General features: G+C 36.5%; 1 protein-coding gene across 3 annotated transcripts; it reads left to right on the top strand.

Annotated features, from left to right (window-relative positions):
• The first annotated feature begins 1095 nt into the window (after positions 1-1095).
• On the top strand, positions 1096-26022 carry LOC114416723 (phosphatase IMPL1, chloroplastic). 3 transcript variants are annotated; one of them, XM_028381702.1, is made up of 10 exons: positions 1100-1471; positions 6623-6690; positions 7400-7533; positions 8499-8587; positions 13110-13167; positions 13293-13345; positions 14794-14892; positions 14968-15081; positions 24296-24397; positions 25695-26022. In XM_028381702.1, the coding sequence occupies exons 1-10, from the start codon at positions 1208-1210 to the stop codon at positions 25791-25793; spliced, it is 1080 nt and encodes a 359-aa protein (XP_028237503.1). In that variant the 5' UTR covers positions 1100-1207; the 3' UTR covers positions 25794-26022. The 3 variants fall into 3 exon arrangements, with proteins under 3 accessions (XP_028237504.1, XP_028237503.1, XP_028237505.1); XM_028381704.1 differs by lacking the exon at positions 1100-1471 and adding an exon at positions 1533-6006; XM_028381703.1 differs by lacking the exon at positions 24296-24397 and having other exon boundaries at positions 1096-1471.
• The last annotated feature ends 1873 nt before the right edge of the window (positions 26023-27895 follow it).

Raw genomic sequence — 27895 nt, 5'->3', positions numbered from 1 at the left:
ACTAAGACCTAAAGACAATTCTTCAAGGCTTCAAGCTTTGATCCAACAATAAAAATGTATACGTGTATATAACTTTTGTTTGGGTTGGATTTCAAAATCAAATCTAAAATCCGATCTAATGTAATTAAAAAGAATCATTTTTTTTGGTTTATTCAATTTTATTTTCAATTTTTTTTGGTTTTGATTGGACTAAATTGGTTTATGAATTCCCCTAGTCTCTACCATCACAACCACTATCACCATTGATCACCAATACTGTCACTATAACCACAATGACCATTGTTACTATTGTCACAACCAACTACCAATTGTTGACTGGTAGTTGTCCTTATCACTTATATTGTACAATCCCTTCAATGTCACCCCCACAATTATTGTTATCACCATCACCATTAGTCAACCATTGTTATCATTGTCATTTTGTCATGACCACATACCACCAACATTGTCACACAATAATTACTAATCAACCACTCTTACTATCACGGGTGGAGGAAGGGGAGATCGACATGAGCCATGAACTATCCATCTTTTTAAAGTGTGTATAAGTTATTATAAAATGATTTTTTGCCCCTTAAAATTTAAAAAAAAGCTTAAATAATTTTTTATTACCGATAAAATAAGTCATTTTGATTTTATTACGTAAATTATCATTTTTATTTTATTTTAATACTTCACATTTTTTATGTTTAATTTTAGTATCCATTGTTAATAAAGATCCATTAAATGATGACAAATTTAGTCTACAAATTTATTAAAAATTTAATATTTCAATATTAAACTTCAAAACTAATTTAACTCCACTTTAACATATTATAAATATGCTTTAAATTTTAAATTTAAATCTTGTAACAACTTCCAAAAGCACTTATATATATTTTTTTCTGAGTCTAAATTGACTAATGTTTACTCATTTTTTTAAATCTAGATCAAAGGACTCAAACTCATGTCTCGAAATTTCTTATTAAATTGAAACAGCCTCACTTATCGACTTGCTTGGTGGTATATGAGTTTGCTCAATCTTGGGAACAAATATATCCAAAATTAAAAGATTTGTTTTTTATTTTTTATTTTTTATTTTTATTGTTTTTCTCCCCTTTGGGTATCCAACAACTATCCATTGCTTTGCTGAAATTAGTGGAGGAGTTTCGACACATTGGTTGGTTCCTCCTTCCTCCAAAGAAAAAACTAGAGTGAATCTCAAAACATGTCAATTGTCTTCTCTGCTGCTGCAACCCTTTCCCCTCGGTCTCGGTTATTATTCCCTCCACTTAGTTTTTCTCACACTTACCCTACGAAATTTCATCGAAATGGGTGGCATCCAAGTCTCTCCAAATCGAGGACGCAGCCCCTTATTACAAACTCTTTGCTTTCTGATAAGTTTCCAACGGTGGGTTCGCTGTCAACGGGACCCATTCCATCCACTCACCTCATTGAAGTGGTTAAAACTGCTGCACAGACTGGTGCTCAGGTTTTTATTTATTTATTTATTTTTTACCGTTTTCCTCTTTTGCATTGGATTGCTAATTTGGGTGATATTTTCTATTCTGCGGTTTGGTTATACATTTCTGTTGTTTTTGTTGCTACTAAGGGTTTTCTCTCGTCTCCCTATGAGGATTGAGGAGGAAAGAAAAAGTTGGTGAGTTTGGGAGAGAAGAAATACGATGGAAAGGAATAATTTTTTTCTTAAAATTGTGTGGGTTTCACACCTTCGCCATTCGATTCACATATTTATTCTCTATTTCTTTTTCGCTCCACCAAATCCACTTTAAGTGTTAATTTTTAGTTTAAATATGCTTTTAGTCCCTCAAGATGTGTTTTTAAGTCCTCAAATTAAGATGTCTTTTTAAGTCTCTCAGAATTTCCAAAATATTTTTTCAGTCATCTCTGACTAATTTTTGGCGGTTTTGATGCACAATACAATTTGTGGCGGGTTTTTTTATTACAGTAAGGACTAAAAAAAACATTTCGTGAATGTGAGGGACTAAGAAAAATGCAAATTTTAATTTAAGGGACTAAAAAAGTCAGACCCCTAAATTTGAGGGACTAAAAACATATTTAAGCCTAATTTTCCTTTCCAGATTCTAAGCAGATTCTAAGTTTGAAGTAGACTCTAAGTTCAAAGTGTTATTATATTTCTGTGAAACATCAATGAGACTCTCTTGTTTTGATTTGCATATGTGCTTATTTTGGCTCTGAATGATTGCAAGTTGCCGCTGTGTTGTCATTGTGTTGTTTCTAACTTGTAAGAATTTGGTACTGGGCAGTCCATCTTGTTTTTGAGATTGTTGAGTGTGGAAGCTTTGCATTAAGTTGAAGGCTTTAGGCACATCACACAATCACCTTTACTTATTAGCATAGCAGATAAAAAGAAGGCAGTGTTTGTGGACTACGAAAGTGAAAATGTGAGTTGAGAGGAAAGGTAGAAGGTGACAGGGACGTAGAAAAGGTTAATGCATTTGTTTGACATATTATTTTTTATCGAAAAATGTTAGTTCGTTAGAATGTTAGTTTTGTTAGCAGAGGGAATCAAACCCATAGCCTTTCCCCTCTTCCTTTCTCCCTTAATCATCCAACCAACCTTATATCTCCTTTATTACAAATTTATGAATTACAATTAGGTCTTAGGAATTTAGGACTACCACAATGTTATGATAGCTGAACAGAAAAAGCCTTTTCTCACTAAGTTTTATATTGTAATAATTTTAATACACACACATATGCCATAAAAGCTAGGACAAGATTAGGGCACTTTGGTAAAGGCACAGATGGAGAGATACCTCTAAACTTTCTTTGTTATGGTCAAAAGGATGATTGGTTAAAACTATACTGTCTTACTTAGATAGTTTTAGCTTTCAAAGTACTTTGTTATCATGGTAGTAGGAAATATATCATGACCAAAGTAAGGTATTTTATAATACATATGGGCTAGGTTTCACTAAGTACTTGATGTGGGAATACAAACTAATGCACAATAGATATGTCGATCTGCAGCCAACTTCATTAAGTTGGACAATAATCACTGAGTATAAGAAATGGACAGAGCATGGCTATTCACAGACTGCTAGATCAATTGTCAGAATTTGGGTGCTTTAGGCTGGTTTGTTGTTGTGTTTAAGTGGCATTTGATCTCTAACTGAGGCACTGTTTTAAATTTTCATGGTATTTTGAAACATGACTTTGTCTTAATGCTTTTCAAACTGTTCAAGTTAAGCATTAAAATTCAGCACATACATAATGAGTTGTATAGGTGACTCATATATTAGTGCTATTTATCTCTAATTTAGGAGATGATTCCTCTTATAATCAATACTGTACATAATACATAAGTATATGTACTTGTATAGACTGATCAGTCACACAAACAAAATCTCTTCTAATTCTATATAACATCAGTGGTTCAGTTATCCTTTACATCACTGTGCTTTGCCAGTGGTTTTGTTGTTCTATTCCCATGCAAACAACTATTACCTTTTTGGAAAAACCATCTATTCCCAGTGCCCATAAATCAGTGGAAGAACCCACCAAACAAGTCCAACCATTGACAACTCACCTGTCACCGCCTCCAGCCCAAAAGTACATTCTCAGGCCTGCCGTCCATTTTTTTTTTTCATTTTCTCGTGCACTGACAGTCTGACATGTGTTAGCATAATCACATGCATTCTGTACGTTGGGATTCTGACATTAATTAACTTGGTCATAAGTAACTCATGCCACTATTTTTACACTCCACAGCAACCATTGCTGACAACACACATATGCACTCAGACATAAATTGAGGAATGGAGAGGGAAAAAGAGCGAGAGGTGCTCATGTAAGGAAGGGAACTGAGGGTCACTAAACTTTCAATTTGGGTGGGAAATCTAATACTGTTTCTTTTCTTTTACAGATAAAAACTCCTTGTTTATGTTGCTTGGTTTCGTATGGTAGTAATGCTACAAGTTTCCTGCCAGATTTACTCTGATTTGAGTTTGAAGAACTTTTGATTTTGACCTTATATTCAGTCATGCTATTACTATACTGATCTGAACTAAAGAAAATTTGGATTTTAAACTGAAAGGTATAGATTCTTGCTTGCCTTGGTTTGTGATTTGTCATGATTATTTTTCAAGAGATTTGATGTATGAATCTAAATTTTGATGGAGGAAAGGTTTCTTTTCTTGTAATAAATGAAGAAGCCTAAATGTTTTTGATTGGTTGAAAATTGGAGTTTTATCAGCTACACCCATGAACTCTTCTGAGGCAAACTCATGGTTCCTTTCTACATATTTTTTCTACTGTTCTGATATGGAAACTCACCACATGATTTATACTCAAACACAAGAGGTGCTATGGCGGTTTTTTTGCCAACTGCCATAGGCAATTTGTGAAGGGAGGTCCGCTATGGTGCTGCCATAGGCTGTAATGGCGTGCTTATATGGAGGAATTTCGGCCTTCCGTTGTGTTCTGCCATCCGTCATTGATAACATTGCTTGGTCTCCTGCTTCTAGATAACTCTCTTCCATAATGAATTCAGATTTATAAGAAAAAAAATCACTGCATTTGGCTAAGAAAAAAGAAGGCAGATAAGTTAGGGTTATTGAGGATATAAGGGTCCAGTTTCATAAATGCTAAGTTCTGTATGTAATCATTTTTTGATTAGGGATTGTGTTTTGAGAGACTTGTACCCGGTAGGTAGAGTTTTTGAAACATTTTTACCTCTAGGTAGAATGTATATTAACATACCCAACTAACTACTTCAATGTAAATATTGGTACACGAAAATGATGTAAAAGTTGTTTAAAACATGTAACAGTCCCTGATGTGGCTGCTGTACAAGTTCTTCATGTTTAAACCTTAAACTTTTGGCTTTTGACAGCTATGTAGTTTGGATTGTCATTATCTTTCATATATTTGTAAGGGACACCTTATCATTGAATAGCCATAGACATTGGACTATGACTAATTGGAATGTGCCAGCCTTTTATATGATAGATTATCTTACATGAAGAATTTCACAACATATTTGGCATGTTTCCATAAATCTTTACATATATGGAGACAGGACTGTGACATATTTGTACACAGCATGAGGAAGTAAGCACGCCAAGAGTAGAAAATGCTGAATGATTTGAGATGCATTTTCATTGTTATGAACTTGGTCTGCTAACTTTAAATAATTAGTAAACTTGTTTTAAAGATAAAATTTACTGGTAAAATATTGATGTGGGCATGTTACTTGACTCCTCTGAAGGTAAGTTCTTACCACTTGATTAGCTTATCATTAATACTTGATTATTATCTCTTTATGTAATTAGTTTATTTACCTACTCCGTATTAAAATTTTAATAAGATAATTGCTTTATGATCCGTATTTATTATATATTTTTGTGTTTCATAAGTAGCAAGTTTCTTTTGTAATCAAAGTCAAATGATTGGTTAATGTGCATTTCTTTCATATCTTTGCTTTTAGGACACTGCTCATGTTTAGTTACTCTTAAATAGAATAGGTACTATATCTGGAATTGTGTAGATAGTGTATCTAGCAGATACACTAGTAGAGACCAGTGTTATTAAAAAGCAGCCATGGCAGAATGGCGTCGTGGAATTTCGAAAAAACGTCACCAAATAGCGGTGGCGTTGCGCGTTGCGTATGGCGGCCACCATAGCCATGGCGGTCATGGCGGAATTGCGTTAATGGCGGAATAGCGGGTTTTTTTTTTTAAAACGTGCGCAATAGGGGTTGGGCTGACCTGACCCAACCCTACCTGAGTTTCTCCTGCAAAAGGAAACTCGGAGCGCGAGAACGAAGCCACAAACAGAACAGCACAACAGTCTTCAGCGGTGCGACCAGCAGCAGTCTCCAGGGCATGAACGGCGGCGACGACGATGCACACGACACCCGCACACGACGTTCTCGAGTGCGACGACGGCAGCCGGCCAGCAGCACGACGCACGCGAGAGACCCGAGCAAGACGCACGCGAGAGAGAGGACGCAGATGACCGAGCGACGTCGACAGTGTTCTGGTGCGTTTTTTTTTGTTGTTTCTTTTTTCTGTTTGACACCCGTTTTTGATGTCTGGAGCTTTTCTTTTTCCTTTTTCTATTTGACACCCTTTTTTTATTTGACACCCGTTTTTATTTTTTTTTCTGTTTGACACCACGTTTTGAACTCTTGAATGAGTTTATTTGGTGTTGGTACTTGGTTATTGTATGAACTCATGAAACTTTTTTAGTTTATTTGAATGCAATCCGTTGTTTTTTTAATTTTTTATTTGTATTTATATGTATATATATTTATCTTTTTATCCGCCATGACGCCCGCCATTTTCCGTTACGTCATCCGCCATATTTTTATGGCGGATTTTTGGCTTTCTGCCATGAACCACCATTCGCCATTAACAACTTTGGTAGAGACTCATGGAAAAGTACACATTGAGGTATTTAAGTTAGTTTTCTAGAGGTAATACTAAGTCATCAGGTAGCTCTAATCATGCTCCTGCAATGTTGAAGTTTCAGTTATAACTTTCACTGTATTTTGCTAATTATAGAGTTTTTAAATTTTGTTTTATAGCTAAATAAGATTTTGGCATGCCACTATCTTCAATTCTTCATATGGATATTACACCTCCGTTATTTACAGGTTGTGATGGAAGCTGTTAATAAGCCTCGGAATATTACATATAAAGGATTAACTGACTTAGTGACTGAGTAAGGTCTCATTGAAACTCTAATCGATGTTTATCTTATTTGATGTTCAAATCAATTTATCAACGCAAATAATGTGCCCTCTCTATTATTTTCCTTCTTGTATTCATATGGTTGGAATACAAATAATTTGGGCAATCTTTGAGTTGCCCAGTATTTTTGTGTTCAAACTCTGTTATATATGCTCCTAGATATTATGCCCTTGATATGTATTAAATATTAATCTCGGAAGTCCTATCCTATGTCTGGTAACTATTAGAATATATAAAAATATCTAATCATATCTTAGATTATTCTTTAGGACTAGTTTCCATTTTTCCCATTATCTCTTTAAGATTGGTTAGAATATTTCCTTATAGCATGATTTGTCCTCCAAATTAGTTAGAATTATGATTACTATAAATAAAGGCTAGTGCTCTAGGTTTTAAGAACCTACCATCTCATTGTAATACATTACCGAAATATTTTTTCTTAATAAAACTGCACAAGGGGAAATTACTTTATCTAAACTTATATTCATGACTACTTGCCCAGAATAGAGCTATATTACAGGCGGCAAATCTGTCCTAATAAAAGAAGAAAATAAAAAATCTGTACAGAATGAAAACAAAAATAATCGATAATAGACAATAACTCTTAACAACTTGTTTGTGTGTTTTGTTTGTTTCTCTGTATAACCTTATTTTCACTTACTTTTGTGAATAAATTATAGGACAGATAAAATGAGTGAAGCTGCCATATTAGAAGTGGTGAAAAAGAATTTTGAAGATCATCTTATTCTTGGGGAAGAAGGAGGAGTTATAGGAGATGCAGCATCTGATTATCTCTGGTGCATTGATCCTCTAGGTCTGGGATTTCATTTGACACTTCCTTCTAAACCATAATTTAAGGAATGACTGTAATTTACAGCACTCAAGTTTAATTAGTTCTCAGAAACTAGAACCAGGCATTCAGATCTGTTTCTTCAATTTTAGGGTGGACTTTGTTCAAATTTTGTAGCTTCATTTAAAGAAATGCATGGTTTTAACTTCTTTAAACTATGTTTCACCTTTCGTTTGAAGTATGTGTCTTATTTAAATGTGCCATTTGATTCTTGTGATGCTCCTTCTCGTTTTTTCCTATTAATATATTCTCTTTAATTAAATAAAATAAAAGATCCATTCTTAGTTCCTTATTTTCTTGATCAAGAGAAATTCCTTCCTGTAAAATAGGATAAAACTGTGGGATATTTGTGTGAAAACTGTGTATCAGAGTACACAACGGATGTTCTATTATATAGTGGTCATTACAATAAATACGGATAAAGAGAGGATATTTAATTTCCTCTAAATCATATATGTTTCCTATAAATCAGATCCTAATAAATCTATACATTAAATATTTCTGAATCTCAACACTTTTGGTAATTAAAGTCCTAATCCTAATCAAAGCCATATCTTTTATTTGGGTTGTGTTGCATTTGGAAATCATAAATCATGGCATAGAGTCCACCAAGGATGTGTGTTTAAATATAGGCTTAAATATGTTTTTGATCCCTAAAAATATGATGTTTTTGGTATAGTCCTTATAAAAATTTTATTTGTTTTTGGTTCCTATCTTTAACAAAATCGATGTGGTTTTAGTCCCTTGCTGAGGTTTAAAAATGCATGACTTTTGTAAATTTTAGGGACTAAAAATTAATATTTTTTTTGTGAAGTGTTATTTTTTAGGACAAAAAAATATGTTTAAGCCTTAAATATTTTTTTTCTCTTTGTATGATTTTCTCAGAGTGCATGTTCCTCATATATTTCTTTTTCTCTATATTTTTGCAGATGGAACAACAAACTTTGCTCATGGTTATCCCAGCTTTGCTGTTTCTGTTGGAGTTCTATATCGAGGGAATCCTGCAGCTGCTGCAGTGGTAATTTAACCATACATTTACTTATTTTTAATGTTGTGTGCATAGGCATATATATTTATGGTGAACATAGGGAAAACAAACAAGAGCTGCTTCATTATAATGGTCTCTATATTATGTTTTCATTGCTCTTAGCTGCCGTTATGTATTCAATCACAATTATTGACTCCACACAGCACCACACCCTCAACTGCTTCTTGTGCATTGGCAAAACCTACCAGTGATAATATTGGCATGGCATGGCAGATGTCGAACTATGGCTTCTATTTGTGAACGTGTATGATAAAAACAGTTTCAAGAGTTGAAGTTTTGCAGGATAAGATCTATGATCTAATTTGTGATATGAAGAAGCATTGCACACTGCTTCCAAATCTATTTCTTTCATGAAAAACTAAGGTTCCATTTGAGATGCTTTTCAGTTGAGTTTCAGTTTTCAAAAAGTTGTTGCAAATTTGAAATGGATAAAATGAGTAAACTCACTCTATCCTACCCCGTCCCACTATGAAGGGAGAAAATAACCCTTGTCACTCTGCTCTCTTTTCTTGATTCCCCTTGATCAATATGAATTTAAAATCGATTTTTTCAAAATTTATTTTAGAAGCAATAACCACTTCTAAAAAACACAGAATCTTATTATCTTTCCCTTTGTACTCAACATTAGCAGCCTTTCTCCTTGTACAATATGAAGGGAGAAGATAACCCTTCTCACTCTGCTCTCTTTTCTTGATTCCCCTTGGACAATATGAATTTAAAATCAATTTTTTCTAAATTAATTTTAGAAGCAAAAACCACTTCTAAAAAACACAGAATCTTATTATCTTTTTCTTTGTACTCACATTAGCAGCCTTTCTCTGCTCTTCCTTTGCCAGCAACTTTCTCATCATCGAAACAGAAAAAGAAAATGCATCACTAACAATACTCTAAAAAACAAAACAAAGAATGACATTCTCCAGCACTGGCAACAAGTACCAGCTAGGGAGTAATAATAAGAATTCCAACCTAGGAGGCATGGATTGCGGTGCTGGTGTCATATCGGTTGAACTTGCTAGAGACATGCTTATGGTTCACTGGAGCACTTATGTAGTTGTGGTCAGCACTCAGAATATTACTCAATATAACAATGTTATTTACTGTAATTATGTAGTTGTGTTGCACATGTTATTCTGATTTATAATGAATCAAGAGTACAATATAAGGAATCATAACCACTAATAATGTGTATAATCCTTAATTATCAGCTGAGAAATTTCCCTATTTATCGTGATCAAATCATATCTGTAAAATGAGAGAAAATAAAGAGGGATACTAGAGTGAAAACCGTGTATCAGAGTACACAACAAATGCTTGTTTATATAGGATAATTACATTAGTGGTACATAAATAGAGGATATTTTGTTTCCTCTAAATCAAATATAATGTCCCTATAAATTACAATTATTAATAGAATCAGAATATTAATTCTGATTTTCAACACTACCCTCAAGCTGAAGCTTATTAAGCTCCCGACTTGTTACAAGAAAAATTATTCCCAAACAAAAACATAAAACTTGAGCTCCACTAAAAATGACAATAGTTTGAAAGACAACTCATGGGTGTTGGTGAAGTCGGGAAATATTGCTAGAAAGAGAGGCCTAGAATATCCATCAGCCTAAGAAAAGCAAATTCTGACTTAAAAAACAACATTTGGAAGCTTCAAACAATATTTTTGAAGACAACTCAGGGATCTTGGTGAAATCGGGGAATATTGCTTGAAAAAGAGAGCTGGAGTATCCTACACATCAGCCTAAGAAAATTCAAAGCAAGTTCCAACTTTCTTAAAACCAAAATTTGGAAATTTCAAACCAACAATAGTGGAGGCCCAAAGTTATTTAAAACTTGAACAACTAAGTCCATTGCTTCTGGGACAAAGACAATGCATCTGGGAGAAAGACAAAGGCCAATGCATGTAGGACAAAGATGAAACAATGGAAGCCATTGCAGAGAGAAATAGAAACAGGATCCTAACATGGTGCAAAAGGGGTTTTTGCCCAAAACACGTCTGATGGAGTTGAAACTCCAGGGGCAGAAGATGGGCTTTGTTAAAAGTGCTCCAATTGGCGCGAAACTGTAGGGGGTGGGTCGCATTTGGAGGGTGACCATCGTGCTGGATGCGCTGCCGCACGCTGGTTGAAGGCGTTGCTTGGCTAAGTTAGGCATGCGAAAGAGGACGACTGTGAGGCCACATCAAACCTCCGATGAGGTCGTGGTCACTATCGTTGTGTAGATCGGTGGACGACGATGCAAGTGTTTGGGTCACTGATTGCAAAGGTCGCCAGATAAGGAGATGGGGTTATTAGAAGAAGGGTAGCGAGCAAAAAGGGCTCACCGGGGGCAGTGGGCCCCTTTGTGAGAGATGTTTTTTTGTTATTCCCTCAACCTGACTCTAGATACCATGTAAAATGAGAGAAAATAAAGAGGGATGATAGAGTGAAAACTGTGTGTTAGAGTACACAACGGATGCATGTTTATATAGGATAATTACATTAATGGTACATAAATAGAGGATATTTTGTTTTCTCTAAATCAAAGATAATGTCCCTATAAATTACAATTATTAATAGAATCAAAATATTAATTATGATTTTCAACAATATCTTTAACACTCCCCCTCAAGCTGGAGCATATGTGTGATATGAACCAAGCTTGTTATAAATGTGGTCAACCCGGTGGAAACTAAAGGTGGTTTGAGTTGTGTGGTTGTGCCAGATAAACTTGGCTCGGCAAAAGCCAATGAAGACTTGCAGTGATGATAGAGACCAAATTGACGCTTGCTGGAGATGCGCCACGCATTGTGTGCGTGAACTTCATGTGCTACGGCCATCCATCGGGTGCGTGCGACGGTGTTTTGAGTTGGCGGCGCACGTGGACAGTGTGATGGTCTTTGTAAGGTTGCCGAAAAAGCTTAAATAGGTCGCTGAAAAGTGACGAAGCACGATGTTGGGCCGCTAGACTGTGGGTCAGCCAAACAACCACAAACAGAGCCAAACAACAGCCAAACCAAGAGGTCGCTGGAAAGTGGGTTGTGTGAAAACGTCATGTGCCAGAAAGGGGATCGTGCGTGAGGGTGACATGTCGGAGTCTGGGGAGCGTGGTGGCACATGCGGTGGCGTTGGGTTTGTTGGAGAGAGACACTTCTGATCAGAGGGTCACACCAGCGAGATGGCAGCACAGTGGCGGTGTAAGCGCGCATGCTCGCAGCATGCGTGTTAGTGTTCGCGTCAAAGGGGAACATTGCGGCGAAAATGGGAAAAATCGCCGAAAAGAGGGATAGTTAGCATAGAGGTCCATTGGGGACAGTAGAGCACAATTTTCGTTATTCCTCTGTCAAGAATAACCTAAGCTTTAGATACCATATAACAATGCTACTTACTGCAATTGTGTAGTTGTGTCACACATGTTATTCTGATTTATAATGAATCAAGAGTACAATATAAGGAAACATAATGACTAATAATGAGTATAATCCCTAATTATCAGCTGAGATATTTTCCTATTTATTGTGATCAAATCATATCTATAACACTCAAACTTGGTACTTGGGGAACAAGTTTATATTGATACCTTACTGTTTGTTCTAGCAAGGGCTCTGATAGGAGATGAGCCAAGTACAAGCTTATTCAAGTCATGGTTGTCAAAATCATGATCTGTCTTATAAAATCATTTGATTTTAACATCAAGCACCCCTTGACAATCTGAATCTTGAGTTGAATCGCTGGAGAGTAGGATCACAGTGGGATTGCTTTTGTCCATGTTTAATCATGGGATCATTTATCCTGGTGAGGCAGAAGACGGACAAAATCACAAGGTTGGGGTCATATGATCCAGTTTGGGCAAAACCCCTTTTTCTCCTTCAAACAATTTCCTTTCCATATGTGACTATGTGACTTCTCTAACCTAATCTCCATCAATTGTTTTTTGAATTGTGTGCCATTGGACCTCTTTCACAACTGTTGAAGCTTTACCTTGTGCCACTATTGCTACTGCGGGTTGTGGTTAGTTTTGGCACTGTCAATTGCACCTCCTTTACCTAACATCTTTCTTTGTGGGTCTCTCTTACTCAGTCACTCTCATCTCATTCTCTGTATTATCTTTCTTTTCTTTTCTTTGGCTTTCCTCACAGTCTATAGAATTCCTTTTGAGTCATAGATGCTTCTCTCACAGAGGTTGAACCACTGAATAGAATATTTTAATTAGCTTGTATGTAATGTCTTATGACTTGTTAATATGTTATTAGAATTTCTTATGAATTTTTAATCAGGCTTAATTGCTTCTCTCATCATGACATATGAACTTTCTAATAAGTTTTGTTGTTTATTATGTATTTGACTATTTGGATCTTATGTTATGACAATACGATTATGAATTTTCAATTTAGGTTTGTTTAATATTGTGATTTAGGGGTTATTTTATTTATTTATATTGATTTTTATGCATATGTATAATTGTTGCAAGAGAGGATATGCCAACATGAATTTTTTTTTTTCAGGTTGAGTTTGTTGGAGGTTCAATGTGTTGGAATACCCGCCTTTTCTCTGCAACTGCAGGTGAAAGAAATTTTCTTGACTTCCATCAATCTCTTAAAGAAAATAAAAATTAAGTATAATAGTTTATTTTTATGCTAAATTTATCAATAATTTTCAATTTGTATGTTAATTTAGTTCTCTTGTAGGTGGTGGGGCATTCTGCAATGGCCAAAGGATCCAAGTGAGTGCAACTAATCAGGTGATTAATGACAAACTGATACCTTGAATGTTGAGTTAGCCGGGAATCTAGAAAGGGGGTTCAATGGATTCTTTCAAAATCTTTACCAATTCGTTCTTTAATCCAATTAAAATGACCCCTTTTGATTAATCAAAGTTTTCTCAAAAGATTGTATAAAAAATATCAGCACAATCAAGCAAACTTTTGATAAGTAGATCATGTGAAAAATAAAGTTTTTATGGCCCTTTAAAATCAATTCCAATGCCAAGATGAATCACAAGACTAAGGATTTGAGAGAAAGAGAATCACACTAGAGTTTATACTGGTTTAGTACATACAGGACTTGCATCCAGTTGTTCTAAGACCTCTTAGAACTTTTACTATTAGAGAATCAACTACAAACACTATGCATACACAATTCCCTAAAAGAAACTCTAATCTTTCCCTTCAAACCTACAAGAGAGAGAGACCCAGAATTGAAACCCTATCAATTTTCTAAACCTCTTGGTAACCCTAACCAAGAATTTAAGAAAAGGATTGAATACACCTGAAAGTGTAGATCTTTAATATCTTCAAGCTCTTCTCATAAGATGATCAAATCATGATGGATAAATGAATGATTCTTTGATTAACTTCAATCTTTAGACTAAATGTAGTGCAATCCTTTAAGAAGATTCTCTTGAAATATTATTCTCAAAGACAAAACGAATCAAGAGTCTCTAATAAAGAGAACACAGGGTATTTATAAATTTTGACAGTTAAAACAGATCTAATCGATTATGAAATCAGACAATCGATTAATTCGTCAAAATTTCTTTTGTTTTGCATTTCCAGAAACTGGATAATCAATTATTAGAAAGGGTAATTGATTAATTCGTTTCAGTCTGAATACTTCTAATGTTTCTGTGCTTTCTGGGATAATCAATTATCACTTGTAGTAATCGATGAATCACACAAAGAGCTTCCCATTGTTTTTAGAAGCAGGGTAATTGATTATCTAGGAAGGCAATTGATTATCCTAAGCGGTAGATCCTTTCTTCTTCTGAAACTGACTTTGGTACTCGATTACCAAGCTAGGAAATCGATTAATTCGATGGTTGCAGCCAAATTTCAAGTAGAGGTAAGTCCTATTGCTTTTACTTAGGAAACTTAGAGACAAAGGATACTTCATTCACTTCACATTTGATCACTACTAAGCATGAAAAAAACTTATATCACACACATGCCTAGTCTAAAACATTCAATACAAATGCCACATCCATTAAACATGTTTGGCATTGCAAAATTATCAAAGCAAAACTAAGGGCTTCAAGCTTTGATCCAACATTGAATACTGAAAGTGAACAGCAATCATGGGTTTATGATTGTTGCAGCCTTTTATGAAACAATCTGAATTCTGAAATACTATTTATCTAGTGCTTCATGATTGTTGTATGTATGTTTTAATAAGTAATCTTCCTTTGTTTTAGGTGGAACGATCTCTTCTAGTGACAGGCTTTGGGTATGATCATGATGATGCATGGGCTACGAACATAGACTTATTCAAAGAATTTACGGATGTCAGCAGGGTATTTGTCTGAAATCTATTAAATTGCACCTCATTTCTCTGCCTTCCACTTCATATTCTTGACTTTGATGTTTAGGGTGTAAGACGACTTGGCGCAGCTGCCGTGGACATGTGTCATGTTGCATTGGGAATTGTAGAAGCTTATTGGGAATATCGTCTAAAGCCATGGGATATGGCTGCTGGTGTTTTGGTATGCTTTGAGTTTTATATCATTGATAATGATTCTGACTAGTAAGCCTTGAATCTTTGAGACTAAAGTAATTTTTCCTGAAGAGATTATTTGTCTAATGATTATGACAAGCAATCAAATGCTGGATAAAGAATATATTTTATCCAAACTTCAGTAAGAGCGTGCGCAACATGTGTATATAAGCTTGTGTGCATGGTTACTTTCGTGAAACATCAATTATTAACTTTTTATTGTTTAAAGACAAATAAGAGCAAGGGTAGACAACATGCAAACCATTTTGACCTTTTATTGAAATTTAACTTATGAGTAATTGAGGAAGCAAAGATCAAACACTTAATTACTTAGCCATAAAGATTATATTTTCTTTTTAATAATCAGTGACCAACTCTCCTAAAATCTCTAGTTATTAGATGATGTCAGGGGAATGTTATGAGTTTTCAGCATTTATTGAATCTGTTGAGCTGTAAATATGTAAGTATTTGCTGTAAATATAATTATTAGAAGAAAATTTGCTGAAAATATAATTATTAGGATAGTCAACTCACAATTCCTTAAATCAGGGGATTTATTTAGATAACTAATTGGCAATTATTTCATTTGTTGAGAAACTGATATTGTTGATATCAAAAGAGAAATTACAATTGGCCAATGATTCTCTGTGTACAATATGATATATATAGAGCAGAGACTCTAACTAACTGACAGTTGTACTGACTAACTAAGGGTTAACTCTAACTAGTAGAGTTAATTTACAGAGTATACACTCACATTCCCCTGCAAACTTAATGGGCTGAGAAACCAAAGGGAGTTCAGCAAAATTAAGTTTGGAACTTAGAAAAGAAATCTAGTAGAGGACAAAGGTTTGGTCAGCAAATCAGCCCACTGATCATAGCCAGGAATATGTTGAACAATCAACTGCTTGGAAAGAACCTTTTCTCTTACAAAGAAGAGATCCAACTCCATATGTATAGTCTTTAGTATGAAGAACCGGATTATGGGCCATCTGCACAGTACTGGAATTATCACAAAGCACCATAGGAGTAAGATGAGGAACTGCATGTTCACTAAGAAGAGTCTGAATCCACAAGACATCAGCTGTAGCAGCTGCAAGGCTCCTGTACTCAGCCTCAGTACTTGATCTAGAGACCACTGTCTGCTTTCTAGACCACCAGGAAGCTAAATTTGGACCAATATAAATTGCAGCACCAGAAGTAGATCTTCTGTCATCAGGGTCATCAGCCCAATCAGCATCACAGAATGCTCTAATGAAGAAAGCTGGATATAGAGGAGCAGGATGAAGAACCAATCCATGACGAAGATGACCTTTGAGATACCTAAGAATTCTTTTTACAGCAGCCCAGTGGCTCTCAAGAGGAGAAGATATGAATTGGCAGACCTTATTTGCAGAGTAGCTTAACTCAGGATGAGTCATTGTCACATATTGTAAAGCTCCAACAATGAACCTGTAAAAAGAACCATCCTGCATAGGATCAGAACCATGTTTGGACAATTTGCAGCTGGATGCCATAGGAGAGGAAATGGGTTTAGAATCAATCATGTTGGTTTTGACCAGAAGATATCTGATATATTTTGATTGAGTCATTAATAAAGACCCATTGGACAGAGAATGAACCTCAATTCCTAGAAAATAGTCCAATGCACCAAGTTGTTTTAGAGCAAAAGTGCCATTGAGCTTGTCAACTAACTGCTGCACCAAAGGAGAACTGCCAGTGATGATAATGTATACACCAAAATGTACACAGTAGCTGATTTAGTGCTGTAGGTGAACAGAGAAGAAAGAAGGATCACAGTTGCTGTGAGTGAATCCAAACTGAAGCAAAGTGGATTTTCAAAAAAGGCATTGTTAACATCTAGTTGTAAAAGAGGCCATTTGTAGGTGATGGCAAGAGTAAGAATAATTCTGATTGTAACCGGTTTACTGGGGAAAAAGTTTCATGAAAGTCAAACCCAAATTTCTGGTTGAAGCCCTTTGCTACCAACCTATTTTTTGATACTTACATCAGAATTTTCTCTGATTCTGAATACCCATTTGCAGCCAATTGCAGATCTGTGTTGAGATAGAGGAACTAGAGACCAGGTGTGGTTCCTTTCAAGTGCATCAAATTCATCTTTCATAGCAGCAAGCCACTTAGGATCATGTAAATCCTGTTTAACAGATTTAGGTTCAGCATGTGCTAGAAGCAAAGTGGGATTAATTCTTGGTTGAACTATCTCATATTTTGCTCTAGTGACCATTGGATGAACATTGGCAGGTCTGACTGGACCAGGACTAGGAGAAAGCAGAATTTTGAAGACGTTCAGATGAAGTAGTGTGAGCCAAAGGAGAAGGAGAATTCTGATTCTCAAATTGAGAGACTCATGAAGTGGAGAGGAAACTGACTCAATAACTGGGGAATGAACAGACTTATTAGGAACAGAGGGTTGAATAGACTCGGTGGAAGAAGCAGAATTGGTGTTTGGAGGATCTGGACTAGTAAAAAATAGGTAAAGAAGGGGAGATAGGTGAGGATATTGGTGAGGATTGAGAAGAAGGAATGCAAGGAAACAGTTGAGGATAGGGAAACCTATGTTCATTAAAAAGAACATGTTGAGATATGATTCTAATGTGTTAAGATATCATTCTGATAGGATTGTTTCCTTATTTCCGTTATTGATTTAGTTTCCTAGTTACCATTTTTAGGTAATTGATTTAGCTTGATTATTATCCCTACAAATAAGGGATTAGATTATTAATATAATTAAACATTGATTATTGTGAGATTATGTTTTTATATTATTCCTAATATTGTATTTATTATTAAAATATTCTATTTCTTATTAATCAATAATGATTCTCTTTTCCATATTATAAATAACATAAGGTGAGGTCTACATTGACTCAACATTACACAGTAAATAACATTATTATATGGTGTCAGAGCTCAAGTTCTTCTTGAGAGAGGAATAACAAAAGCCTGTGCTCCATTGGGGACCTACCGTGGACCTCTTTGCTTGTCGTCCTACCATCAGCAATCTCCATGCGGTCATCGCTCCGGTAGCCCTTGTTGCACGTGCCTCTACGCACGTCTCTTTTGTTCTTCGAGTGAACAGTACCCGCAACACCTGCATCCATCGTTTGGCCACCGCCGCCTATCCATTTCACTAACAAACTACTGCAACAAGAGTCGCCATCCACCGGTGGCCTCTGAGCCGGAGTCGAAACATGTAACTCCTCTGCATGTGCCTCCTTTCTCCGGTGCATGTAACTCACTCGCTCTTCACAAATCGACACGTGGCATCGTTTCCGGTGAGACCCATCCTCTGGCGACCCCTCCGCTGCCATTCCTTACTTTTGGTGAACCTATCCAGCCTTTGTTCTAACCTGTTTGGCTTAGTTTGAAACCAAACACCCCTCTCAACATCCTCGTTTGCTTGTTTCACTGTGTTTTATGGCCTCTACCGACCCTCCTTCAGAATCTGCTTCCGCTACAACTATGGCGTTCACCAATGTCCCTCACACATACACATGTCTGTGCGCAACTTCCTTTGCGGGTGAACTGTACCCGTGCCCACTGTTGGGATTGTTTGGTAGGCAGTGCACAACCCTCTTGTTGGTCTACATCAGCGATCTTTCAAGAATGCCACGTTGCAACCAACTCAACACACTGATGCAGCGACCCCATGTAGGGCCCTCTTCTGGCGAGAGAAATTCACGCGCATGACGCGTGACTCATCTCCGACAAGTGTCACATTGCAACCGCCTCCTTCCGCCTCAGGGCATGCTTTATTCACAGGTGAACACCCATTGCAACTACGGGTTTTTGTTGGCTGCCGTTGAGGTTTTTTGGTGCAACCACACTACTGAAACCTTCTTTATTTTTGTTTTTGTTGGGTTTACCTCATTTGTAACAAGCTTGGTTCATATCACATATGCTCTAGCTTGAGGGGGAGTGTAAGATTATGTTTTGATATTATTCCTGATATTGTATTTATTATTAAAATATTATGTTTCCTATTAGTCAATAATTGATTGATCTTGTAATCAATATTATAAATAGCATAAGGTTTGGTCTACATTGACATGACATTACATAGTAAATAACACTGTTATAATTACTATAAATAAACAGCCAATGGGACATTCTCTTTAGGCATTTAGAATATACAATTCAAATATTCAAGTTGGTATCAGAGCCTGGTTGAGGGATAATGAAAAATCGTTCTGCACCGAGGACCTACTATCCCTAGTGTACTTCTTTGCTTGTCCTCTGTTGTCTCCCTTCTTCCACCTACATATTTCCACATTGTAGTGGACCTTTATACGCGACATACCTTTTCCAGCAATCCTTTTTCATCTGTTTTCACTTTCTGGCGACATTTTCTGCTGCAAGCAGCATTGCCACTCCAACGACATTTTCGACCATTGACTCGTCTTCCGTTGATTTACATGGCGGTGGACACGACATCCTGATGCAATCCTCCCTAGTAAGGGACCAGTCACTAGAGCCATGAGCAAGAGACTCCAAGAGAATTGGATTAGGGCTGCTGAAGAAGGCCCTAGGGTTCTCATGAATCTCAGGGTAGATTTCTGAGCCCATGGGCCTAGGTTGGGTCCAATTATCTTTGTACATATTAGACTAGGATGTCATTATATTTGATCCTTGTATTTAGGGTTTCATAATGTAGGTAGGGTACCCTAGAAATATAGGATTTTTCAGCACTTGTATTTTTGGACACCTAGACTAGTTTTTGTATTAGGGGTAGTTTTGTAATTTCACATGCACTAAGTGAATATTTGATGTGTGTGTTGGGAAATAAAATTTAATTGAATTGGTAGAAGGCCAATCCAATTAAATTTTAGAGGGGGGGTGAGCATTTGCTTACTACACCCCATTGCCACATCATATAGTCACACTTTGTGCATGTCCTTCATGCTTTACGTACCTCGTGACACCTAAGCACACTTAGTGGAGAATCTTGGAATTGATCTTAGATTAGTGGGTTGAACCATAACTAAAATTCACTAATCATAATTAGTGAAATTTTGGTTTCACAAATTCAATTTCAAATTCAAGTGAAATTTAAATTGAAATTCAAATTTCTCTCCAATTTTGTGTGACACTTAGGCTATAAATAGAGGTCATGTGTGTGCATTTTTTTGAACTTTGATCATTTGAATATTAAACTTCAGATTTCAGAGCTCTTTTAGAGCACAAAATTTTGTGCTCTTCTCTCTCTCTCCCTTCATTCATCTCCTTCTTCCTCCAAGCTCTTATCCATGGCCTCCTATGGTGGTGAGCTTTTTCTAGACTCATCTTCTCCTTGAAGTGGCGTCTCCTCTTTCTCTTCCTTCTCCATTTCGCTGTCATTCATCTTCCAAGAAGCAAAGGAATCCATTGATGAAGAAGATCCTAGGCCTACAAGCTCCAATGGCGGTGGACACGACATCTGATATCTAGCGCCCTCTCACGTGCCTTTTTTTCTATGCGCCAAACAGTCCCATGCAAACCTTTTGTCAGTGCGTGATATCCTTTTTTGCCGGTGACATCACTGACAAACTTGCCAGTTGCTGGTCTGTCCAAATCTGATCTTTGTTTGTCCTTAAGATCTCTGACGCGCAAGTACTGTTATGTGTTATTCGGTTCTTGTCTCTCTCAACAATGGCTTCCACTGCCTTATCTCTGTCCCACATGCCCTGGCCTTGACTTTGTCCAGTTGCCTTGGCCCTTGTCTTTGTCCCAGTTGCATTGACCCTTGTCTATGTCTTAGATGCACTAGCCCTTGTCTTTGTCCCAGATGTACTGGCCACGTTTATGTCCTAGGTGCACTGGTTCCGATGATTGTCCCTGATGCATTAGTCGTGCCTTCAATTTGAATAATTATACGCCTTCCACTAACAAAATTGAAATTGACTATCACTTTATGCAAGAGAAGATAATTTATGGAGAAGTCACTGCCAGATATTTTTACCAAGTCACTTAGATGGCCGAGGACATTCTACATTTGTTCCAAGCTGGATGTATATGATCTATATGCTCCAGCTTGAGGAGGGGGAGTGCTGAGATATGATTCTAATGTGTTAAGATATCATTCTGATATAATTGTTTCCTTATTTACGTTATTGATTTAGTTTCCTAGTTACAATTTTATGTAATTGATTTAGCTTGATGATTATTCCTACAATTAAGGGATTAGATTATTACTGTAATTAAACATTAATTACTATAAATAAACAGCCAAGGGGACATTCTCTTTAGACATTTAGAATATGCAATTCAGATATTCAAGTAACATCTTTAGAGATAAAAATGTGACCAGATGGGGACATACACTTGTACCCTTTATGACTAGTTGAATACCCTAGAACACATTCAGTGGAACGAAATTCAAGTTTGTGAGAATGATAGGGATGCAAAAAGGGATAACAAGCACTGCCAAAGACCTTAAGAAAGTTATAATCAGGAAAGTTATAATCAGGAAAAGTGTGAAACAAGGCATGATAATGTGTGTCAAAATTAAGAGGAGCTAAAGGTAAGCGATTAATCAGATAAACTGCAGTAACAAAGGCATGATCCCAAAAACTTAAAGGAAGGGAAGCATGGCTAAGTAAAGACAAACCAAGTTCAACTATGTGTTTGTGTTTGTGTTCAACCACACCAATCTGTTTGTCTACTTAATTAAGGTAAGAGGAAAAAGTACAAAACTCTCCTCCCCCAATCTGTTTGAAGTGCTTTAATATGCTTATCAAGTTGCAATTCAACCATTGATTTGAACTGTCTAAAAACAGTTAAGGTATCAGATTTATTTTTAAGCAAATACAACCAAGTAACATGTGTATTAGTATCAACAAATGACATGTAATATCGGAAACCAGAATGTGAAATCATAGGAGATGGACCCCACAAACCACTGTATAATAATTCCAAAGGAGATTTATACACAGTTTGAGAAGATTGAGAAGGTAAACGTATCTTGCCCATACAACAAGCAGAAGGAAAGGGCATATCATCCTTAACAGAAAATTTTAGATTACAGTGATTAAGAACAAGCTTTAAAGGTTGGGATTTTGGGTGTCCTAGCCTAAGGTGCCAAGTATACACAGAATTGGGCACTTTATTATTACAATCAGAAGTGGAAACAGTGTTTATACAAGGAGAAACAACAACAGCTGAAGAAGAGACAGCTGAGCAGAATTTCCGGCTAGGAAACTGATACAGCCATCAGGTCCAATGTCACCTTGAAGAAGGATTTCATTGGAATCCTGAGATTTGGAAAAGCAACGATTAGCATGAAACTCAAAGAAAACATGATTGTCATGAACAAATTTGCTGACACTTATGAGATTCTTAGTTATTTGAGGAACATGAATCATATTTATAAGAGCAAGATTAATATTAGGATTATAAGGAGAAAGGAAATTAGAGTGTCCAGGAGCTGAAATTTTCAGACCTTGTCTTTTACCAAAGATTTGGTCTGGACTCTCAAAAGGTGAATTCTGCTGAATTTTCTGAGAATTGTTGGTCACATGAAGCAAAGCTCCAGAATCTGGAAACCAAGAGGTGGAAGAAGTAGCATCGGAATTGGCTACCATAGCTTGTGGAGGACAAGATCCAGAGTTCTGAGATTGGCCTTGTCATGAGGAGATGAAGAGAAATTCTGAGATTCGCCTTGCCATTGAGAGGAGTTCGTATTGTTTTGCTGCTGAGTTCCAATTGGAACCAAAGGAGATGTTCCAATTCTGATTCTGGTTTTGAGACCAGTTAGCGATTACCATTACCTTACCATTATTGCCATTGTTTGAGGCTTGATACTAAGGATTGTATCTATTGTAACAAGTGAGGGCAGCGTGATTGTACTTAAAACACACTTGACACTAAACTGAACTCCGACTACTGCGGCCACCACTACGACCACCACAGCGGTTGAAGCCTCCTCCACCTCGATTATTACGACAACCAGAAACCATAGAATTAGAGGAATACTGATTTGTGTACATCATATTGGTATTAGAAAAGGAATTGGAGCTAGAATCAACTTCTGACATCGACTGCCAAGAGTTTCTGTGAGTGTGATTCACTGTTGGCACAAAGGAATTGCTCAACTAGATGAGTGACATACTTCTGAAGTCGCAGTTCTGGCGCAAGAATTAAACCTTCAGCCTCTTCGATTGAAATATGTGGAAGACTACTCTCTATGAGAGCAACAACCGAATCAAAATCCTTAGGAAGACCTTCAAGGATTGAATCCATATGTTCGTGATAGGTTGCAGCATCTCCTACTGAAGTGAGATCATCAATAATCGTCTTGATCTTGACCAGAAATTCCAAAACAGGATGATTGTCGAGATATGTGTGACGAAGTTCCAATCGAAGTTGTCATGCCTTCGTTCGAGTCTGATGATGAAAATAAGTGGATTTTATCCCAAACTTGCTACGAATGCAACAATCCAAGAACTCGAGCAAGCATCGAGCTGAAAGTGTGGACTGAAGCTAAACAAGAAGAAATTTGTCTTGCTTCTGCCACATCAAGAACTGAGGATTAACGCGATCAAGATCATGATTGGCATCAGAAAGGTATCGTGGAGGGATTTGAGGACTAGCTATGAAACTATTTAGGCCAAGCGCAGTAATCGCTGGCTCAATTTGCTGTCTCCACAGCAAAAAATTCTTATCAAGCTTTTCCGTGATTTGTTGCGAAAAATTTGTTGTAGAAATTGACGAAGGAGGAATATCTTGGTTCATCGGTGTATAAGTGACCGGAGTTGGAGTACCATTTGCCAAAGTCTTGCCAGTGTTGAACAGAATCTCACCAACGTTTGCTGAAGCCACAAAAAAGGATCAGAAAGCTCTGAAGACCATGTTGAGAAACTGATATTATTGATATCAAAAGAGAAATTACATTTGGCCAATGAGTCTCTATGTACAATCTGATATATGTTTAGAGCAGAGACTCTAACTAACTGACAGCTGTACACAGCTGTTCTGACTAACAAAGGGTTAACAATATAACTAGTAGAGTTGACTTACAGAGTATACACTCACATCCTTCACTAGGATTAATTGAATTGTTTCTTTTATCTCCCCGTATCATATTATAAATTTTCAATGTGCTAGCCTCTTGAATAAATTCGGTTTTATTTATCATTCCAGTTTCTTAACTGAATCATTCAATTATGAGAATATTTTTTACTCAATTTTGTTCCATCCATTCGTAGATGGTTGAGGAAGCTGGTGGCACAGTTTCTCGGATGGATGGAGGAAAGTTTTGTGTTTTTGATAGATCTGTTTTGGTTTCAAATGGTCAGCTCCATGCAAAGGTTAGTCTTTTCTAATTTTGCTTTTGGGAGACATTTATATTGCACCTTTTGGATTACACTGGTGTCCTTTGACTCTAAGAGCTCTAACAGGTTTCATCGCCATTTACAGACAAATGTTTACAACCCTTCTAATTTTTAATTTTATGTTAGTTCCACAACCCTTTTAATTTTCTTTGGCTATTTAGCACATTAAAAGAACTCCTCACTCCCCAGTCATGCAATCTCCTCTATTGTCTTATCCATACCTATTGCAAGCTTCTACATAGAACTGGCATGCCTTTAACTGCACATAAGTTATCCATAGTCAAATGTTGGTTTAAAGGGACACCAATTAGTGCTGCTAAAGCTTCGTCATAATACTGCCCAAAATATTGCATCTCAAGTGAAAGATACCCTCTTTGTCCCTTCTTATAAGTATCTTTTCAAGTTGTTTTTGCATTAATTATTTTTTAACCCAAATACCTTTAATTACTTTACAATAAATGTTATGCACTAAAAAGATAAATGCATGATCTCTCTTATAAGGATTAGATAAGAAGACTAGTACACATTAATTAGGCGGGAAAGTAATTAAGTGAAAAAAGAGAGCTTGAGTCCCAATAATTCTAAGGTAGTTTTGGTTAAATAAAACAAATTGTTAACAAATTTAATGCTACTAACTATATTAACTAACTTTTTTTAAAGTGCATGAATTAGTTAAAAGAGTCTTATATTTAGTGATAGAAAGAGTAATTCTTTTCCCAAAAACAAAATGCATATAAGAGAAAAAACATATTCAGTGGTCAACCCCTCTCTAGTCTCAATCAGCACTTGGATCAAGACTATGTTAATTTAAAAATTTCAATTTTTGTTTCGGAGTTTCACATATCTACATCATCTGTTTCTATGGTTATTTTTAGTTGTGATGAAGTGTCCGAAGTATCGAGTGAATGAATACTAGGTTTTTTGTAGCCCCTACCTTCGGTGTAGTTGCTTCATCATCCACTGTATTAGAGTTTTTGGATGAGTCCCGTCCATTTCGTTATCCAGAATCGACAATATGCTTGACAATACTGAAAAAATGCTTCAAGAGAAGCAAAACTGTACTTCTGATATTTTGACATTCTTATGTTAATTCTATAATTTAGCCGCATCATGTGCTAATAATAAATTTCATATGGTTTACAATTATTAGTTTTCTGTTGGACTTATTTTCTGATAAGTTCAGACTATATATATATATATATATAATGAAGTGAGTGAATTTTATAGACTGGAGTTAATGCTAATAAGTGCAATTTTTATGCCTGCTTCGCAGCTTCTGGAGAGAATTGGACCTGCAACAGAGAAACTAAAAAACAAGGGAATTGATTTCTCATTGTGGTATAAACCGGAGAACTACAGGGCTGACGTTTAAGGCACCAAGAATTGCTTTTGTTCATGGACACTGCTAACAGCTAGCAGATGATATTTTTCTTCTTCTTTGGATTTGTACAAATCTGCTTGTCATAGTTATAAATTACATTTGTGAAATTTTTTACCCGATTACGATAATTACAGTTTGTTCAACATTTGTGAGAGCCACAAAATTTGGACATTGAAATATTTACAATATCTTATACACGTGAGGCGATTTTTTAAAGTAATTTTAAAATCTTCATGACAGTGTCGTAAACAACAATCTTTAAACTCAACTCGATACAACAACAACAACAACGCCTTATCCCACTAGGTGGGGTCGGCTACATGGATCAACTTCCGCCATAATGTTCTATCAAGTACCATACTTCTATCCAAATCATTAAGTTCGAGATCCTTCTTGATAACCTCTCTTATAGTCTTTTTGGGTCTTCCTCTGTCTCGAATTGTTTGCATTCTCTCCATCTGGTCTACTCTCCTCACTACAGAGTCTACCGGTCTTCTCTCTACATGCCCAAACCACCTAAGTCTATTTTTCACCATCTTCTCTACAATAGGCGCTACTCCAACCCTCTCTCTAATAGCTCCGTTTCTAATTTTATCCTGTCGTGTCTTACCACACATCCACCGCAACATCCTCATCTCCGCTACACCTACTTTAGTCTCATGTTGGCTCTTGACCGCCCAACATTCTGTTCCGTACAAAATCGCCGGTCTTACCGCAGTCCGATAAAACTTTCCCTTTAGCTTGATCGGTACCTTTGCATCACATAACACCCCCGATGCTTTTCTCCATTTCATCCATCCTGCTTGAATGCGATGATTCACATCCCCTTCAATTTCTCCATCATCCTGTATTACAGACCCAAGATATTTAAACTGTGTGACTTGAGGGATAATATGGTCTCCTATTTTCACCTCTGAGTTAGATACCCTCCTACTTTTGTTGAACTTACATTCCATATACTCCGATTTGCTTCTGCTTAGGCGAAAGCCATGTGTTTCTAGAGCTCGTCTCCAAGTTTCCAACCTCTCATTCAACTCCTCCCTCGACTCTCTAAGGAAGACTATGTCATCTGCAAAAAGCATGCATCTCGGCGCTATCTCTTGGATTTGTTCCGTGAGGACATCCAGAATTAAGTTTAAACTCAACTTGATAAAGCAAATAAATCATTTGCACTAAACTGTCAGAATTTCTGTTTATCTGCCTTTTCATTGGTCATGATACCATCTATAAATATTACAAAGATATTTACAGCCATCAATAGCAATGATGACACAATTATTCTAATTCCTATAATTAGACAATCTATAATGAATACACATATTACTAATTTAAATAAACAGATTACAATCAACATATAATAGGAAACATTATAATCAACATATAATAGAAAACATTAATTTCAGAATCCCTGATTGACATTCCCCGCAAATTGATGTGGTTGGTCAAGGAGCATCAATTTGCTGATAAGAAACTGATGGCGGGGGCGCGGTACAGCCTTGGTCAAGATATTTGCAAGCTGAAGTTGTGACGGGCTATGGTGAAGAGGTATAAATTGATTGTCCAATGCTTCCCTAATAGAATGACAATCCACCTCGATATACTTTGTGCCTTCATGAAAAATCAAATTATTGGCAATCTGAATGGCACTTGTATTGTGAGTGTAGAGTGGTGTGGCAATGATTTGAGGGAAGCCAAGCTCAGCCAAAATGTCCACTTAGCCAAATGATTTCAAAGCAACCCCTAGACAATCTAATATTCAGATTCTGTTGAGGACTTAGAGACACCAAACTGCTTTTTACTCTTCCAAGATATTAACCTAGAACCAAGAAACATGCATCAACCAGTGATCGATTTCTGTGTATCGGGACAACCAACACAATCTAACATCACTATAATCAATCAAAATAACAAATTGTCTTGTAGGAAAGAATTGTCCTTGAGTAGAGGTGCCTTTCAAGTAACGAATGATGTGATGAGCAACAACCAAATGCAGATGGCAAGGATACTTCATAAATTGACTCACTTGATGGACAACAAAGGCAATGTCAAGGCGTAAGGCTACCCACCAGCTAACGATATAATAACGGATCAGA

This window comes from Glycine soja, chromosome 6 (assembly GCF_004193775.1).
Source record: "Glycine soja cultivar W05 chromosome 6, ASM419377v2, whole genome shotgun sequence".
Lineage (NCBI taxonomy): Eukaryota > Viridiplantae > Streptophyta > Magnoliopsida > Fabales > Fabaceae > Glycine > Glycine soja.
Note: the sequence above shows the minus strand (reverse complement) of the source record. Positions and strands in the feature narration are given on the sequence as shown.

Bases quoted from the DNA above. Each gene is read 5' to 3' on its own strand.
- LOC114416723 (XM_028381702.1), top strand. From the start codon at position 1,208: ATGTCAATTGTCTTCTCTGCTGCTGCAACCCTTTCCCCTCGGTCTCGG. The intron at 8,588-13,109 runs GTAATTTAACCA...TTTTTTTTTCAG, and splicing joins ATCCTGCAGCTGCTGCAGTG to GTTGAGTTTGTTGGAGGTTC. The intron at 24,398-25,694 runs GTTAGTCTTTTC...CCTGCTTCGCAG, and splicing joins ATGGTCAGCTCCATGCAAAG to CTTCTGGAGAGAATTGGACC.